Source organism: Nerophis ophidion, linkage group LG02, assembly GCF_033978795.1.
Source record: "Nerophis ophidion isolate RoL-2023_Sa linkage group LG02, RoL_Noph_v1.0, whole genome shotgun sequence".
Classification (NCBI taxonomy): domain Eukaryota; kingdom Metazoa; phylum Chordata; class Actinopteri; order Syngnathiformes; family Syngnathidae; genus Nerophis; species Nerophis ophidion.
Window position 1 is genome coordinate 48,909,938 of NC_084612.1, and position 18,758 is coordinate 48,928,695.

The 18,758-nt window shown below is 40.7% G+C and overlaps 1 protein-coding gene across 9 annotated transcripts in view; it reads left to right on the forward strand.

The window, feature by feature from the left end:
• The window catches only part of anks1ab (ankyrin repeat and sterile alpha motif domain containing 1Ab), a 152,584-nt gene that overhangs the window by 69,662 nt on the left and 64,164 nt on the right, over positions 1–18,758 (forward strand). For all 9 annotated transcript variants that reach the window (XR_009804005.1, XR_009804010.1, XM_061885621.1 and 6 more), the window contains one exon: positions 11,059–11,166. Coding sequence is in view for 7 of the 9 variants with exons in the window: in XM_061885621.1 (XP_061741605.1) it covers positions 11,059–11,166 (108 nt within the window). In the remaining 2 variants the exon portion in view is untranslated. The remainder of the gene's footprint in view (positions 1–11,058; positions 11,167–18,758) is intronic.

The following is an 18,758-nucleotide window of genomic DNA, read 5'->3' on the forward strand; positions in this document are numbered from 1 at the left end:
GGCCTAAGTATGCATTACAAACAATGCAGAGGTGTATTTTTTATTCTTGGCCACTGTAACATTACACACAGTTTGAATACAGGAAAATAAAACACTGTACTTTAATGACTAGGTGAAGAGTGTCCAAACTATGGCCTGCAAGATGTTGTGAGTTTAATGAAGAATTTTACCGACAGACAGATTGCATTAATTTTATTACTCAGACAATGTTGATGTTACCATTGTGTCATCATCTACAGGATAATGGGAACAATTCAGGTCATCCTCCGGGCTGATGTTTTTAGCTTGTCCTGAAGAATTTGGAGGTAATCCTCGTTTTTCATTGTCCCATTTACTCTCTGTAAAGCACCAGTTCCATTGGCAGCAAAACAGGCCCAGAGCATAACACAACACCACCAAGGCCCCACTTTCACTCCTCCAAACATATTGCTGGGTGTTGTGGCCAAACGGCTCCATTTTTGTTTCACCCATACTTGCCAACCTGGAGACCTCCGATTTTGGGAGGTGGGGTGTGTGTGTGTGTGTGGTGTGTGTGTGTGTGGGGGTGGTTTGGGGCGGGGCGTGGTTGGAGGCGGGGCATGGTTGGGGGCGTGGTTAAGAGTCAAATATTTAATATATATATATTAAATATATATATAATACTTGACTTTCAATGAATTCTAGCTATACATATTTATATACATATATATATATATATATATATATATATATATATACATATATATATATATATATATATATATATATATATATATACAAACCCCATTTCCATATGAGTTGGGAATTTGTGTTAGATGTAAATATTAACGGAATACAATGATTTGCAAATCCTTTTCAACCAATATTCAGTAGAATGCACTACAAAGACAAGATATTTGATGTTCAAACTCATAAACTTTATGTTTTTTTTGCAAATAATAATTAACTTACAATTTCATGGCTGCCACACGTGCCAAAATAATTGGGAAAGGGCATGTTCACCACTGTGTTACATCACCTTTTCTTTTAACAACACTCAATAAATGTTTGGGAACTGAGGAAACTAATTGTTGAAGCTTTGAAAGAGGAATTCTTTCTAATTCTTGTTTTATGTGGAGTTTCAGTCGTTCAACAGTCCGAGGTCTCTGCTGTCGTATTTTACGCTTCATAATGCGCCACACATTTTCGATGGGAGACAGGTCTGGACTGCAGGCGGGCCAGGAAAGTACCCGCACTCTTTTACTACGAAACCACGCTGTTGTAACACATGGCTTGGCATTGTCTTGCTGAAATAAGCAGGGGCGTCCATGATAACGTTGCTTGGATGACAACATATGTTGCTCCAAAACCTGTATGGAACATTCAGCATTAATGGTGCCTTCACAGATGTGTAAATTACAATGCCTTAGGCACCAATACACCCCCATACCATGACAGATGCTGGCTTTTGAACTTTGCGTCTATGACAATCCGGATGGTTATTTTCCTCTTTGTTCCGGAGGAAACCACGTCTACAGTTTCCAAATATTATTTGAAATGTGGACTCGTCAGACGACAGAACAAATTTCCACTTTGCATCAGTCCATCTTAGATGAGCTTGGGCCCAGCAAAGCCAGTGGCGTTCCTTGGTGTTGTTGATAAATGGGTTTTGCTTTGCATAGCAGAGTTTTAACTTGCACTTACAGATGTAGCGACCAACTGTAGATACTGACAGTGGTTTTATGAAGTGTTCCTGAGCCCGTGTGGTGATATCCGTTACACACTGATGTCGGTTTTTGATGCAGTACCGCCTGAGGGATCAAAGGTCCATAATATCATCGCTTACGTGCAGTGATTTTTCCAGATTCTCTGAGCCTTTTGATGATTTTACGGACTGAAGATGGTAAAATCCCTAAATTCCTTGCAATAGCTCGTTGAGAAATGTTGTTCTAAAACTGTTCAACAATTTGCTTACAAATTGGTGACTCTTACCCCATCCTTGTTTTTCAATTACTTAGCATTTCATCGAAGCTGTTTTTATACCCAATCATGGCACCCACCTGTTCCAAATTAGCCTGCACACCTGTGGGATGTTCCAAATAAGTGTTTTATGAGTATTTCTCAACATTATCTGTATTTATTGCCACCTTTCCCAACTTCTTTGTCACGTGTTGCTGGTATCAAATTCTGAGTTCGAACCTCAAATATCTTGTCTTTGTAGCATATTCAACTGAATATGAGTTGAAAATGATTTGCAAATCATTGTATTCCATTTATATTTACATCTAACACAATTTCCCAACTCATATGGAAACAGGGTTTGTGTGTATATATATATCAATCAATCATCAATCAATGTTTATTTATATAGCCCTAAATCACAAATGTTTCAAAGGACTGTACAAACCATTACGACTCCGACATCCCCGGAAGAACCCACAAAAGGGCAAGGAAAACTCACACCCAGTGGGCAGGGAGAATTCACATCCAGTGGGACGCCAGTGACAATGCTGACTATGAGAAACCTTGGAGAGGACCTCAGATGTGGGCAACCCCTCCCCTCTAGGGGACTGAAAGCAATGGATGTCGAGCGGGTCTAATATGATACTGTGAAAGTTCAATCCATAGTGGCTCCAACACAGCCGCGAAAGTTCAGTTCAAAGCGGATCCAAGACAGCAGCGAGAGTCCCGTCCACAGGAAACCATCCCAAGCGGAGGCGGATCAGCAGCGTAGAGATGTCCCCAACCGATACACAGGCGAGCGGTCCATCTTGTGTCCCGACGAGCGGTCTATCCTGGGTCTCGACTCTGGACAGCCAGTACTTCATCCATGGTCATCGGACCGGACCCCCTCCACAAGGGAGGGGGGGACATAGGAGAAAAAAGAAAAGAAGTCAACTGGTCTAAAAAGGAGGTGTATTTAAAGGCTAGTGTATACAGATGAGTTTTAAGGTGAGACTTAAATGCTTCTACTGAGGTAGCATCTCGAACTGTTACCGGGAGGGCATTCCAGAGTACTGGAGCCCGAACGGAAAATGCTCTATAGCCCGCAGACTTTTTTTGGGCTTTAGGAATCACTAATAAGCCGGAGTCTTTTGAACGCAGATTTCTTGCCGGGACATATGGTACAATACAATCGGCAAGATAGGATGGAGCTAGACCGTGTAGTATTTTATACGTAAGTAGTATAAAACCTTAAAGTCACAGCTTAAGTGCACAGGGAGCCAGTGCAGGTGAGCCAGTATAGGCGTAATATGATCAAACTTTCTTGTTCTTGTCAAAAGTCTAGCAGCTGCATATGTAGCAGCTGCATATGTACCAACTGTAATCTTTTAATGCTAGACATGGGGAGACCCGAAAATAATACGTTACAGTAATCGAGACGAGACGTAACAAACGCATGGATAATGATCTCGGCGTCTTTAGTGGACAAAATGGAGCGAATTTTAGCGATATTACGGAGATGAAAGAAGTCCGTTTTAGTAACGCTTTTAATGTGTGACTCAAAGGAAAGAGTTGGGTCGAAGATAATACTCAGATTTTTTACCGAGTCACCTTGTTTTATTATTTGGTTGTCAAATGTTAAAGTTGTATTATTAAATAGAGGTCGGTGTCTAGCAGGACCGATAATCAGCATTTCCGTTTTTTTGGCGTTATGTTGCAAAAAGTTAGCGGACATCCATTTTTTCGTTTCATTCAGACACGCTTCCAACTGACTACAGTCCGGCGTGTTGGTCAGCTTTAGGGGCATGTAGAGTTGGGTATCATCAGCATAACAGTGAAAGCTAACACCGTATTTGCGTATGATGTCACCTAGCGGCAGCATGTAGATGCTGAAGAGTGCAGGGCCAAGGACCGAACCCTGGGGAACTCCACACGTTTCCTTAACATAGTCCGAGGTCACATTGTTATGGGAGACGCACTGCACCTTGTCAGTAAGATAAGAGTTAAACCAAGACAGGGCTAAGTCTGACATACCAATTCGTGTTTTGATACGCTCTAATAAAATGTTATAATCGACGGTATCGAAAGCAGCGCTAAGATCGAGGAGAAGCAACATAGATGACGCATCAGAATCCATCGTTAGCAATAGATCATTAGTCATTTTTGCGAGGGCTGTCTCCGTAGAGTGATTTGCCCTGAAACCGGATTGAAAGGTTTCACATAGATTGTTAAACGCTAAGTGTTCATTTAGCTGCCCTGCATCAATTTTTTCGAGGATTTTCGAATTAAAGGGAAGGTGAGACACCGGTCGGTAGTTTACCATGAGGTCAGGATCGAGGTTAGGTCTTTTAAGGAGAGGATGAATAACCGCTTTTTTGAATGCTAGGGGAACAGTGCCCGAGGAAAGTGATAGGTTTATAATATTTAGCACTGATGGACCTAATAATACAAAAAGCTCCTTGATAAGTTTCCCAGGAAGTGGGTCAAGTAAACATGTTGTTTGTTTTATTCCATTTACACGTTGTAACTATTCTTCTAATGTTATTTCATCAAAACGAGAGAAACTATTTTGGATATTTGCAGTATCCGCCGTATATACAGTCGTATCTGTGTTAATATAACCCAGTTGTATATATATATATATATATACATATAAAATAAATACTTGAATTTCAGTGTTCATTTATTTACACGTAAACACACACACATGTAAACACACACATAACACTCATCTACTCATTGTTGAGTTAAGGGTTGAAATGTCCATCTTTGTTCTATTCTCTGTCACTATTTTTCTAACCACAGCTAGACTCTTTGGCAGAGAAGAAGTCTAGCAAATCTCCTAGCCAATATGGACAATACCTCCCACCCACTACACTCGGACCTTGCGGAGAGAATGAGCACGTTCAGTGGAAGGCAAAGACTCCCAAAATGTAACACGGAACGACACAGGAGGTCTTTCATACCGACAGCCATCAGACTGTATAATGCATATGTTCCTTGACTGCACTTAAATGTAGAATATATGTAGAATATATTTATATTATTCATATATTATATATTGTATAAATAATATATTATATATATTATATCATTTATTATTATCATTGTTTATTGTAAGCGAACTGTGGTGCTGAATAAAATAATAGAGAGTACATTTATTTCTACATTCTATTCTATTCTTTTGTACAGTAGATGGCAGTATTGTCCTGTTTAAGAGTGTCACAAGTTCACAACATTGGAGCTTACGGCAGACAAACTACTTTACGGTAAAAAAAAATATGACTGCTGTTGTTGTGTGTTTTTACCGGGCTAGGAGGACTTTAATGAAACTGCCTAACAGTAAACCCACATAGGAAACCAAGAACTCACCCTTGATCATTCTACAGTTATAACATCATTGGGCAGACACGCTCTCTATACTGTGGGAAAGCGGGCGTGAAAACAGACTGTTGACCCGTCACTCAGGTCCACTTGGAGCCGGTGGGGGCCTGGCTTCCAGCTCCGTCTGAATTTCGGGAGATTTTCGGGAGATAATTTGTCCAAGTCGGTTTTTGGGAGAGGTGCTGAATTTCGGTAGTCTCTCGGAAAATCCGGGAGGGTTGGCGAGTATGGTTTCACCCGACCACAGAATTTTCCTCCAGAAGGTCTTATCTCTGTCCATGTGATGTCAGATGAAACAAAAATTGAGTGGTGATTGCTCAAAAAAATAATGAATTATTATTTTACAGTATTTAAGGCTCCAATTCCATCACGTTAAATATTTCACTTTGAAATACTTTTTTCAGGGAAAAACTGCACATTCTGAATGTTTGCCATATAAAAAACTACATTTTCTTTGACAAACAAACAAACCAAAACTAAGAAAACATCAAGAAATAATGACAAGTTATGATTAACAAATGTATCTGAAATTGATTTAAAGATGTAAGCATTGTAAATGTAAATGTCAAAAAATGTATGAATGAGTTGGACCCTTTTGGATTTCCAAGAACTTTAGTGGGATTTTAAAAAAAATTAAAAAATATCAACGTTGTCATGAATTATTATAATATAATTATTAAATGTATTTCTATTCACAACGTGATCTGCTCACATCAAACCATCATTTTAGAGAGAAATCAAGGCATTTTATTTTGAAATGCAGTTTTTCTTTTTTTCAAAGGCGCTCTCAAAAAATGTTTATTTATTTATCTATTTTAACTTTTTTTATTTTTTTTTAGCAACAATGAATAATTGAAGTGTCCCAGACATCTCCTGTGGTCCACGGTGGCAAACACAAAAAACAGTCAGCTGGCATCTTCTAGTTCCCCCCTCAGCGTAGAAAAGCAGCGTGTTTCCATGGTTACGCTGTGCAGAATTTCCTTTTTCAGTTTTTTTTCATCTCCATCTCCGACGCGCTCTGCAGCATCTGGCGTCACCGTGACCTACAAATCGGCTGACGTCCTCAGGCTGGTTTTTAGGCTTTACCTTGCACCTCACACCGGGCCCCGTGGGACCCGGCAGGACCGTGGAACACTTCCACAGTGGTCTGTGTGACTGGCACTGGAAGAGAGGTGTAATTTACATGCAACATTAATAACCAGCTGCATGAGAGTTAATAGCCAATTATGCAAATGCAGGATAACGACTTTTAAACTAACAACCTCTGAGACGTGTAATGCAAGTCTAACGAGGAGGAACATCCTGAGAGTCTAGACCACTGATCTCTAACTCACAGCCCGGGGGCCAGGTCTGTTCGGCCAAGTCGTCACTCATTTGGCCCGTTGTGTCATTTAAAGTGGCCCCCACACTTCCTTTCAATGTGGACTGCCAGGTCATTTAAGGTGCATCACCAGGTAATTTAACGTGGACCGCCAGATCATTTAAGATCATGCTTGCCAACCTTGAGACCTACGATTTCGGGAGGTGGGAGTAGGGGGTTGGGGGGCGTGGTCGGGGGTGGGTTGGAGGCGTGGTTTGGGGGCGTGGTTAAGAGGGGAGGAATATATTTACAGCCAATTCACCAACTCGAGTATTTCATATTTATTTCATATGTATATATATATATATATATATATATATATATATATATATATATATAAGAAACACTTCACCTTCAGTGAATTCTAGCTATATATTTATTTTATTATATATATAAATAAAAGAAATAGTTGAATTTCAGACGGCACCTATCAAATACACAGTAATAAAAACACAGTTGTTCTACTAACTGTACTGTGCTTGCTGGTTACTAAAAAAACAACACCAACACTTACCTTTCATTCTTTGAGTAACGTCACTTCCGAGTGTCCAGAAGATGGTGCCAGTATGTGCTTTGGCCTGCCGTCTCTCGCTGTCAGCTCTGTTCGTTTTTGTGTTGTTTGCGTCTATTTTCGTCTCTGTCAGCTCACTGCTTGTGTATGACCGCCAAACACATTTGGATCTTTGCCCCTCTCCCACTGATATGATCAACTTCGACGTTGGTTTTTCGACGTCCCAGTCAGCTTTTTCACCTGGCTTCACCTGATTACTGCCTTGGATCCCCTCCCCCGTCACCTACGGGCTGTGTGTCGGGCCCAAACCGGGATTAGCTGCGGCCTTGGACGTGCTGGCCCCCGGCAGGTTTGGTCTTGTGAAAGCAAGATCTTTGACAAACAAAACGTTTATCCTGAAGGATTTCTTCACTTCCCGCGGACTTGACTTCCTCTGTGTGACGGAAACATGGCTGAGAGCCGGTGAGTCCGCCCCTCTTAATGAACTTCCGCCTCCGGAGTATTCGTACTTTATTTCTCCGCGGTCGTCCGGTCGAAAAGGAGGAGGATTAGCAGTCTTTCTAAAAATGACTTGAAATGCCGTCAGATCCGCCTTCAAACGGTGCATGTTTGAGCTGGAGAGCTGGAGGGGGCGTGGCCTCCAACTTTGGCTAAATTTCGGGAGATTTTCGGGAGAAATTTTCTTCCGGGAGGTTCTGGGGGACCGCCAGGTCATTCAAGGTGGACCGCCAGATCATTTAAGGTAGACCGCCAGGTCGTTCACGGTGGCTCGCCAGGTCATTTAAGATGGATCGGCAGGTCATTTAATGTGGACCACCAGATCATTTAAAGTGGACCGCCAGATCATTTAAAGTAGACCACCAGATCATTTAAAGTGGACCGCCAGATCATTTAAAGTGGACCACCAGATCATTTAAAGTGGACTGCCAGATCATTTAACCCGGCTCGCCACATTGTTTAAAATGGCCTCCTCACCTAATTTTAAGTGGCTAGCCAGGTCATTTTTGGTGACTCTCCAGATCATTAGAAGGTGGCTCACAAAGTCATTTAGGTGACTCGTCAAGTCATTTAACATCGCTCGCCAGATCATTTAAAGTGGCTCGCCAGATCATTTAAGGTGACTCCCCAGGTCATTTAAGGTGACTCGCAGGTCACTCAAGGTGGCTCGCCAGGTCACTCAAGGTGCCTCGCCAGGTCATTTAAGGTGGACTTCCAGGTCATTTAAGGTGACTCGCCATATCATTTAAGTGGCTTGCCAGATCATTTGAATGTGGCATGCCACGACATTTTATGTGGCCCGCCAATTCAATTTAAAGAGGCCCGCCACATCATTTAAGGTGGCTCGCTAGATCATTTAAATTGGACCGCCAGATCATTTAAGGTGGACTGCCAAGTCATTCTAAGTGGCTCGCCAGGTCAGTCAAGGTGGCTTGCCAGATCAAATAATGTGGCTTGCCAGATCATTTATGTGGCCTGCCAGATCATTTGGATGTGGCATGCCACCACATTTTATTTGGCCCGCTAATTCAATTTAAAGTTGCCTCACACATTATTTTAATTTGGCCTGCCATACACTCACATAATTTTAAAGAGGCCCGCGACATTTTTAATGTGGCTCGCTAGATCATTTAAAGTGGACCGCCAGATCATTTAACGTGGACCACCAGGTCATTTAAGGTGGACCGCCAGATCATTTAAAGTAGAGCTCGGGATTATTTAAGGTGGCTCGACAGATCATTTAATGTGGCATGCCAACTTTTAAATGATCTGACATGTTATTTGGACCACCACATCAATTTAAAGTTTCCTAACACATCATTTTATATGGGTGGACCGCCAAGTCATTTAAGGTGGACCGCCAGATCATTTAACGTGGACCACCAGATTTTTTTAAGGTGGACGTGGATCGCCAGATCAATTTAAAGTTGCCTGACATATCATTTCAAAGTGACCCACCACATCATTTAACTTGGCACACCACTTAATTTTAAGTGGCCCGTCAGATAATTGTAAAGTGCCCGCTACATTATTTTACCATGGCCTGCCACAGTCTTACATGATTTTATCGTAGCCCGCTACGTCACTTTAAGGTGACCTGCCACATCATTTAAAGTGTGCCACCAAATCATTTAATATGGCTCACCACAAATTTTAAATGGCCTGCCAAATAAATATAAATTCCCCTCCCACGTAAGTTAAATTGGCCTGCCACACTCTCACATAATTTTAAAATGTCCCACCAAATCATTTAACTTCACACACCACTTAATTTCATGTGGCCAGCTGGATCGTTTAAGTAGCCCGCCAGGTAATTGTAAAGTGTCACGCCACTTAATTTTTTTCTGGCCTACTACGCTCCAACATAATTTTAATGTAGGCCGCCACGTTACTTTAAGGTGACCTGCCACGTCATTTAACTTGACCACCGAGTTCCGATTGTGGTTCATATGGCCAAGGAAACTTGCTTACAAAATGCAGTATAATTCCGTTAAACAGGCGGATGTTGACTTATTGACGGGAGTCGAAGGGCGTGTCTACGTCGTGACATTGCATGTTTTACGAGCAGAGGAGCATGTTCGGCAGCACACACACACACACACACACACACACACACACACACACACACACACACACAGAGTACTTACAAGCAGACACTGTGTAGACAAAAAAGGGAGAACGGACACATTTTGGTGTAAAAAGTAACGATAGAGGTGAAGTCATAAAACTGAAACGCGGTCGGTAATGTTTTAGCTACTTCTAAATCACCAATCCTTGCCTCCATGGAGACAAATAAAGTATGTTACATTATCACTGGAGGACGAGGAATAGCTAAACATGCTTCACTGCTCAGCGTAGGAGGATACAATAGCTCACCGGCGTCACAATGTATACAAAAGCCATGGGTGGATCTACACCTGACATCCACTATAATGATACCAAGTACATGATACTACTATGATTACGTCAATATTTTTATTCCTCACAAAATCTTTTTTCCTTTTTTTAAAATGCATATTATGTTTATAAAGTCAGGAAATACGTCCCTGGACACTTTGAATACGACCAATGTATGATCCTGTAACTACTTGGTATTAGATCGATACTTAAATGTGTGGTATCATCCAAAACAGAATAAGAGAGAGAAGTAAGTGATTATTACATTTTAACAGAAGTGTAGATAGAACATGTTGAAACAGAAAACAGCGCGACACCTACCCTTTTTAAATCAGTATTTCTTAACCATATTGGTATTGGTTTATTAGGTATTATATTTTCTTGTATGATCCTGCGAGTACTTGGTATCGGGTCAATACCTAAATGTGTGGTATCATCCAAAACTAATGAAAAGCATCAAAGAAGAGAAGAATAAGTGATTATTACATTTCAACAGATGTGCAGATAGAACATGTTAAAACAGAAAATACGCAGATATTAATTTACAGTGAATGAACAAGTGGATGAATAATCAATTTTTTACAATTTGTCCCTCATAATGTGTACAATATAATAGGTTGATAAATGATACAATATCTTACTGCATACATCAGCGGACTAATTAGGAGTCTTTGTTTGTTTACTTACTACTAAAAGACAAGTTGTCTAGTATGTTCACTATTTTATTTAAGGACTAAATGACAATAATAAACATATGTTTCATGTACCTAAGATTTGTTGTTCAAATAAAGACAATAATGTCATTTTTTGTGGTCCACCTTATTTCGAAAAGAAAAACGAAAAGTATTTTACTACCGCTACCAAAATGTATATATACATATGTACATATACCAAAATACATTTTGGTAGCGGTACTAAAATATTGGTAAGGGGACAGCCCCAGTGTCCACCAACTCAGGGACTGAGACCACGCCACACCACCTGACCCCAATGCTTTGCCTTGTAGGTGATCAGGGTGGGTCCACTGGGCCACAGGAAGAGGATCATCGCCTCTCTGGCTGAAAGACCGTACGAGGAGGCTCCGTCTAAGTCCCGTCGTCTGTCTCCCATCATGGTGAGAAGCACTTGGTGCTCACACTGCGCATGTTTCATTACGGCTTTATTGACTCAGTGGTTCTCATACCTTTTCACAGCCTCAGAAAACACTTGGTATGGTGCTCCATATTACCTTAGCTTTTTTTTTTAAACACTAAATTTAAGGAACTTAATTTTTTGCCTTTAAATTATTATTTTTTTTTACATTTAATTTTTTTTGCCTTTAAATCTTGTGAACTCCAATTGTTCACATCAAATTATGCTGACAATTTATTTTTCAATGACATTGTGTGTATAAAAGAAATTGTAAAATGTGTGTGTGTTTAAAAAAATGTGTGTATGAAGTTTTTGTACGTTTAATTTTTATACACTGAATTTTTTGCCTTTAAATCTTTAAGATTTTAAAATTTTTATAAGCTGAATTTTTTTTTTACATTTAGTTTTCATACACAGAATTTTTGCCTTTAAATCTTGTTAACTCCAATTTTTTAAATCAAATCATGCTGACAATATATTTTTTCAGTGACATTGTGTGTATAAAAATTTTTGTAAAATGTGTGTGTGTTCAAAAAAATGTGTGTATGAAGTTTTTTTTACATTTAATTTTTATACACTGAAATTTTTGCCTTTAAATCTTTTAAATTTAAAAATTTTTACAAGCTAAATTTTTTTTACATTTAGTTTTCATACACAGATTGTTTGCCTTTAAATCTTGTTAACTCAAAGTTTTATCATCAAATTATGCTGACAATTTATTTTTCAATGAGAATGTGTGTATGAAAAAAATCAGTGTAAAAGAATTCAGTGATTAAAATTTCAGTTTAAACGTTTAGTGTATAACAATGTTTAAAGAAAATCAGTGTATGAAATGACAGTGTTTAAAAATGTTTAAAAAATTTCAGCGTGTGAAATTTCAGTTGAAAAATTGACTGTGTAAAAATGTAGTTTGAAAAAACTCACTGTATTATATTTCAGTTAAATAAATAATATATGAAAATTCAGTTTAAAAATGTTCATTCTATGAAATGTCAGTGTTTAAAAATGTTTACAAAACTTCAGCGTATGAAATTTCAGTTTAAAATTGAATGCGTGGAAATTCAAAGCAGAAACAATTACAGGAAGTTGGTTTTGCGTTAGGAAGCAGCAAATATTTCTGCACTGAATTTTAATACACTGATTTTTTTACAATTTATTTTTATACAATGAATTTTCAAACTGCACATTTGCTCAATGAAATTGGCAGCATATTTGAAATGTTTTTCACTTTCAATTAGGCTGACAATTTCACTGAAAATAAATTGTTGGCAAAATGCGTGTATAAAAAAATCTGTGAAAAAAATTCAGTGGGTAAAATTTCAGTTACATTTAGTGTATAACATTTCAGTGTTTAAAAATGCTGTTTAAAAAATTTCAGTGTTTAAAAATGTTAAAAAAAATTCAGCGCATGAAATTTCAGTTAAAACATTTTGTTTGACAAAATTCAGTGTATAATCCATCCATTTACTACTGCTTATTCCCTTTGGGGTCACGGGGGGCGCTGGTGCCTCTCAGCTACAATCAGGCAGAAGGCGGTGTACACCCTGGACAAGTCACCACCTCATCGCAGGGCCAACACGGATAGACAGACAACATTCACACACAATATTTTAGTTTAAACATTTAGTGTATGAAAATTCCGTGTTTGAAAATGTTGTTTAAAAAATTTTGGAGTATGAAATTTCAGTGTGAAAATTTAGTGTGTAAATGTTTAGTTTGAAAAAAATCAGTGCATTATATTACAGTTTAAATGTTTAATGTACGAAAAATCAGTGTGTAAAAATGTTTAAAAAATTTCAGCGTACGAAATTTTACTTTGAAAATTTTGCGTGTAAACATTTCAGTGCAGAAAAATTGAAAAGTACACGAGATTCATCCATCCATTTTCTACCGCTTATTCCCTTTTGGGGTCACGGGGGGCGCTGGCGCCTATCTCAGCTACAATCGGGCAGAAGGCGGGGTACACCCTGGACAAGTCGCCACCTCATCGCAGGGCCAACACGGATAGACAGACAACATTCACACACAATATTTTAGTTTAAACATTTAGTGTATGAAAATTCCGTGTTTGAAAATGTTGTTTAAAAAATTTTTGAGTATGAAATTTCAGTGTGAAAATTTAGTGTGTAAATGTTTAGTTTGAAAAAAATCAGTGCATTATATTACAGTTTAAATGTTTAATGTACGAAAAATCAGTGTAAAAATGTTAAAAAAATTTCAGCGTACGAAATTTTACTTTGAAAATTTTGCGTGTAAACATTTCAGTGCAGAAAAATTGAAAAGTACACGAGATTCATCCATCCATTTTCTACCGCTTATTCCCTTTTGGGGTCACGGGGGGCGCTGGCGCCTATCTCAGCTACAATCGGGCAGAAGGCGGGGTACACCCTGGACAAGTCGCCACCTCATCGCAGGGCCAACACAGATAGACAGACAACATTCACACTCACATTCACACACTAGGGCCAATTTAGTGTTGCCAATCAACCTATCCCCAGGTGCATGTCTTTGGAAGTGGGAGGAAGCCGGAGTACCCGGAGGGAACCCACGCATTCACGGGCAGAACATGCAAACTCCACATAGAAAAATCCCAGGCCTGGGATTGAACCCAGGACTGCAGGACTTTCGTATTGTGAGGCAGACGCACTAACCCCTCTGACCCCGTGAAGCCACACGAGATCCATCCATCCATCCATTTTCTACCGCTTATTCCCTTTTTTGGGGTCGCGGGGGGCGCTGGCGCCTATCTCAGCTACAATCGGGCGGAAGGTGGGGTACACCCTGGACAAGTCGCCACCTCATCGCAGCCACACGAGATCCAATTCCGGTAAATTAAGACTGAAGCAATTGATCCTGTCTCATCAGCAGCCAATGAGGTGTCAAACTTGAAGTCACGTGACATTGGTCTTTAATTTACAGGAAGTTGGTTTTGCGTTTCAAAGCAGCAAATTATTTTGCACTGAATTTTAATACACTGATTTTTTTACATTGAATTTTTATACCCATAATTTTTTTTACATTTATTTTATTACGCTGATTTTTTTACATTTAATTTGTACACACGGAATTCTTTTTACACTGAATTTTCATACACATTTTTTTACATTAAATTTTTAGACACTACATTTTTTTAGATTTGATTTTTAGACACAGAATTTTCTTAACATTAATTTTTATACACTGAATTTTTTACATTTAATTTTCATACACTGAATTATTTTTACATTGAATTTATATACTTTGAATTTTTTTTACATTGAATTTTTATACACTGATTTTTTTTTTTTACATCAAATTTTTATACGCTGAATTTTTTTACATTTACTTTATATAGACTGAATTTGTTTAACATTTAATTTTCATACACTGAATTTATATACACTGATTTTTTTACATTTAATTTTATATGCTGAATTTTTTTTACATTTAATTTTTATACACCGAATTTTCAAACTGAAGATTGTTTTCAATGACATTGTCAGCATAATTGAAAGTGAAAAAATGCAGTTCATGTGCAAAACATTCCGTTCCATAAATTCAGTGTAAAAAACTACAAAGACACAAATTAACCTCCAGAATTGGCTCTCCAACTACCACCATGATAATCAACATTGAAATACAGTATCATAGTAGGCCTAAATAGTCATTTAAATGAGGCATAGGTTTTATTTATTGGGTATATTGTGGCAAATACAAGAAACACAGCGTTGTTTCTTTCAGGCCTTTTTTGTAAGACTGCCAACATGAGAATAAAACAATGCAACACAATATGCACTTATAAAATGTGTCCAAAATGACATAAACTACACCCATTCTGCTGAGTGTGATTATGGTCCTAGTGCCCGCCACAATAATAATATTGACAAAACGGGCAGATTTAAGCTCCGATGGCACAAACAATTTAGGGAAACAGTGGTGGACTTGGCCGGGAGCCAAGGACCCCCTCGACAAAAAGGGAAACGATCGTGGGGCACAACCCCTCAGGTAAAAATTCCCCCGGAACGTGGAGTGGTTGACCGAACACTAATTCAGCGGGGGCCGCTGCGAGATCCTCTTTAGGGGCTGAGCGCAACCCGAGCATAACCCAAGGCAAACGGTCAACCCAATTCCTATCCACGAGCGCCGCACGCAGAGCCGCCTTAAGTGATTGGTGAAAACGTTCACATAAGCTTTTAGCTTGGGGATGGTAGGTTGTAGTACGGTGCACCTGCACACTCAAGGACTGCGCCAACGCTGACCAAAGCTCCGACACAAACTGGGATCCCCTGTCCGAGGTGATATCGGACGGCGTGCCAAAACGTGCAACCCAGGCTGACAGAAATGCACGGGCAACGTCTAACAGAAGCAGCGGAGGAAAGAGGAACCGCTTCTGGCCATCTGGTGGTACGATCTACCATCGTTAGCAAGTGTGTATAACCCTGCGACCAGTGCCGGCCAAAGCCTCCATGGGGCCCTAAGCAAAATTTGATTTTGGGGCCCTCTATTTCTGCCAATAATATTGATTGTTGATCATTCACACACCTACTATAAACTCATTGCGGCTCTGGCAGTGTTGTTTACATTATCCTATTGTCATCCTGGCGTGTCTTTCCAAATGACATGTCATTTGTAGTAAGTTAAGAACATAAATAATACCAATGAATGAACAAATGATGTCCAGAGTGCCACATATGGTTCCTAATCTTAAAATGTAGGAAACATTCAGCTACAAGAGTGGCCTGGGGTTGAACAGTCCAAGTGATAAAGCTTTATATTTACAGTAAAAGTGTCATTTTGTCTCATCAGTCTTGTACATATTAGTCTTTAATTACTAGTTTATATTTTTAGTTATTTGTTCATATTTAATGTTTACTTTGTACAAAGAGAGCGCAATTTACTGAAGTTAAATTCCATGTGTGTTAAACATAACTGGACAATAAAGCTGATTCTGATTCACTTTATTATTTTTGGTAACAGAAACCTGAAACAGCAATGTGCAAAAATAATTCGTAGTGCAAGAAAAACAATAAAGTGCAACAATAAAATCACTTACATATATATAAAAAGGAACAAATTCAATTGTACAAAAAACAACATTATTAAATTAAATATCAAGCAAATACTTAAATAATATTAATGAACAGAGTTACCAGAAACAAGGTAACATAACGGTTTGTAAACAAATATAAAGTTACTACATATTAAAACTATGTAAATGTACATAACGACGTGCAAACATTTTTGGGGAAAAAAATCTAGATAAACTACCTTAATTAACACATTTGACCATCACATCACAGTTTTGTTCCTCTGTTCTTCACCACCCACACCACTCCACCCACTCCTTAAAACCTGTGCTTCCTGGTTTTTCTGGAGGCAAAGTCATTTATGACATCACTGTAAGAAATCTGATGAAGAATCACTAGGCCTAGATGAGCAGCAGCACTCTGTTGACCTAAAATTGTGTTTTTGTACAACAATATATCTTTGATCATTTAGAAATCATCAGTCAGACTCGTACATGCAAAAAACACAAAATAATACTTTTTTGTTAATTGCTTTTGGGGGCCCCCTGGTGGCCGCGGGGCCCTAAGCAAGTGCTTAGTTCGCTTATGCATTGCGACGGAGGGAGGGGGCCAACTAAGTCTACATGCACGTGATCAAACCACCTGACCGGAATCAGAAATGGTGTGCCGGTGGACCTTGGCGCGCTGAGATGCCACGCATGCGGCTGCCCACTGCCTAACATCCTTCCTAAGGCCAGCCCAAACAAACTTGGCACCAACCAACTTGACGGAAGCCCGAACGTCAGGGTGCGACAGGGAGTGTATTGCGTCAAAAACCTGGCGGCGCCAGTTTACCGGGACAACCGGCCGAGGGCGGCCAGTGGATATAGAGTTTGTATTCTTGCTGTAGGAGCACTTGCATTCAGAGGAGGCGCTACACCATGTTTTACAGCAGTTTCACGCAATAACACAAAATGTGGATTTTTAGGATCATGCTTTTATAGTCAAACATGTTTGCTGATGTAATCTGGGATATTTCTACCTGAATAAATGCTTCTCCTCGACAATAGAGGTGCGGAACATGGTCCACTCGGACTCAATGTTCAGCACCTCCCTCGTGACATGTTCGAAGTTCTTCCGGAGGTGGGAATTGAATCTTTCTCTGACAGGAGACTCTGCCAGACGTTCCTTGCAGACCCTCACAATGCGTTTGGGCCTGCCAGGTCGGTCCGGCATCCTCCCCCACCATCGCAGCCAACTCACCACCAGGTGGTGATCGGTAGAAAGCTCCGCCCCTCTCTTCACCCGAGTGTCCAAAACATAAGGCCGCAAATCCGATGACAGAACTACAAAGTCGATCATGGAACTGCGGCCTAGGGTGTCCTTGTGCCAAGTGCACATATGGACACCCTTATGTTTGAACATGGTGTTTGTAATGGACAAATTGTGGCGAGCACAAAAGTCCAATAACAAAACACCACTCGGGTTCAGATCCGGGCGGCCATTCTTCCCAATCACGCCTCTCCAGGTTTCACTGGTTTCTCTATTGTCGAGGCGGCTGATCGGAGCTGTGGCCGCAAGGTAGTTGGTGCCTGTAGGGGCGGCAATCCTAAAACCCCTTGGTGGACACCAGCGGTGAGGGATGCCGTCAAGCTGAAGAAGGAGTCCTATCGGGTCCTTTTGGCTCATAGGACTCCGGAGGCAGTGGACGGGTACCGACAGGCCAAGCGGTGTGCGGCTTAAGCGGTCGCTGAAGCAAAAACTCGGACATGGGAGGAGTTCGGGGAAGCCATGGAAAACGACTTCCGGACGGCTTCGAAGCGATTCTGGACCACCGTCCGCCGCCTCAGAAAGGGCGAAGCAGTGCACTATCAACACCGTATATGGTGCGGATGGTGTTCTGCTGACCTCAACTGCGGATGTTGTGGATAAGTGGAAGGAATACTTCGAAGACCTCCTCAATCCCACCAACACGTCTTCCTATGAGGAAGCAGTGCCTGGGGAATCTGTGGTGGACTCTCCTATTTCTGGGGCTGAGGTAGTTAAAAAGCTCCTCGGTGGCAAGGCCCCGGGGGTGGACGAGATCCGCCCGGAGTTCCTTAAGGCTCTGGATGCTGTGGGGCTGTCTTGGTTGACAAGACTCTGCAGCATCGCGTGGACATCGGGGGCGGTACCTCTGGATTGGCAGACCGGGGTGGTGGTTCCTCTCTTTAAGAAGGGGGGCCCGGAGGGTGTGTTCCAACTATCGTGGGATCACACTCCTCAGCCTTCCCGGTAAGGTTTATTCAGGTGTACTGGAGAGGAGGCTACGCCGGATAGTCGAACCTCGGATTCAGGAGGAGCAGTGTGGTTTTCGTCCTGGTCGTGGAACTGTGGACCAGCTCTATACTCTCGGCAGGGTTCTTGAGGGTGCATGGGAGTTTGCCCAACCAGTCTACATGTGCTTTGTGGACTTGGAGAAGGCATTCGACCGTGTCCCTCGGGAAGTCCTGTGGGGAGTGCTCAGAGAGTATGGGGCATCGGACTGTCTTATTGTGGCGGTCCGCTCCCTGTACGATCAGTGCCAGAGCTTGGTCCGCATTGCCGGCAG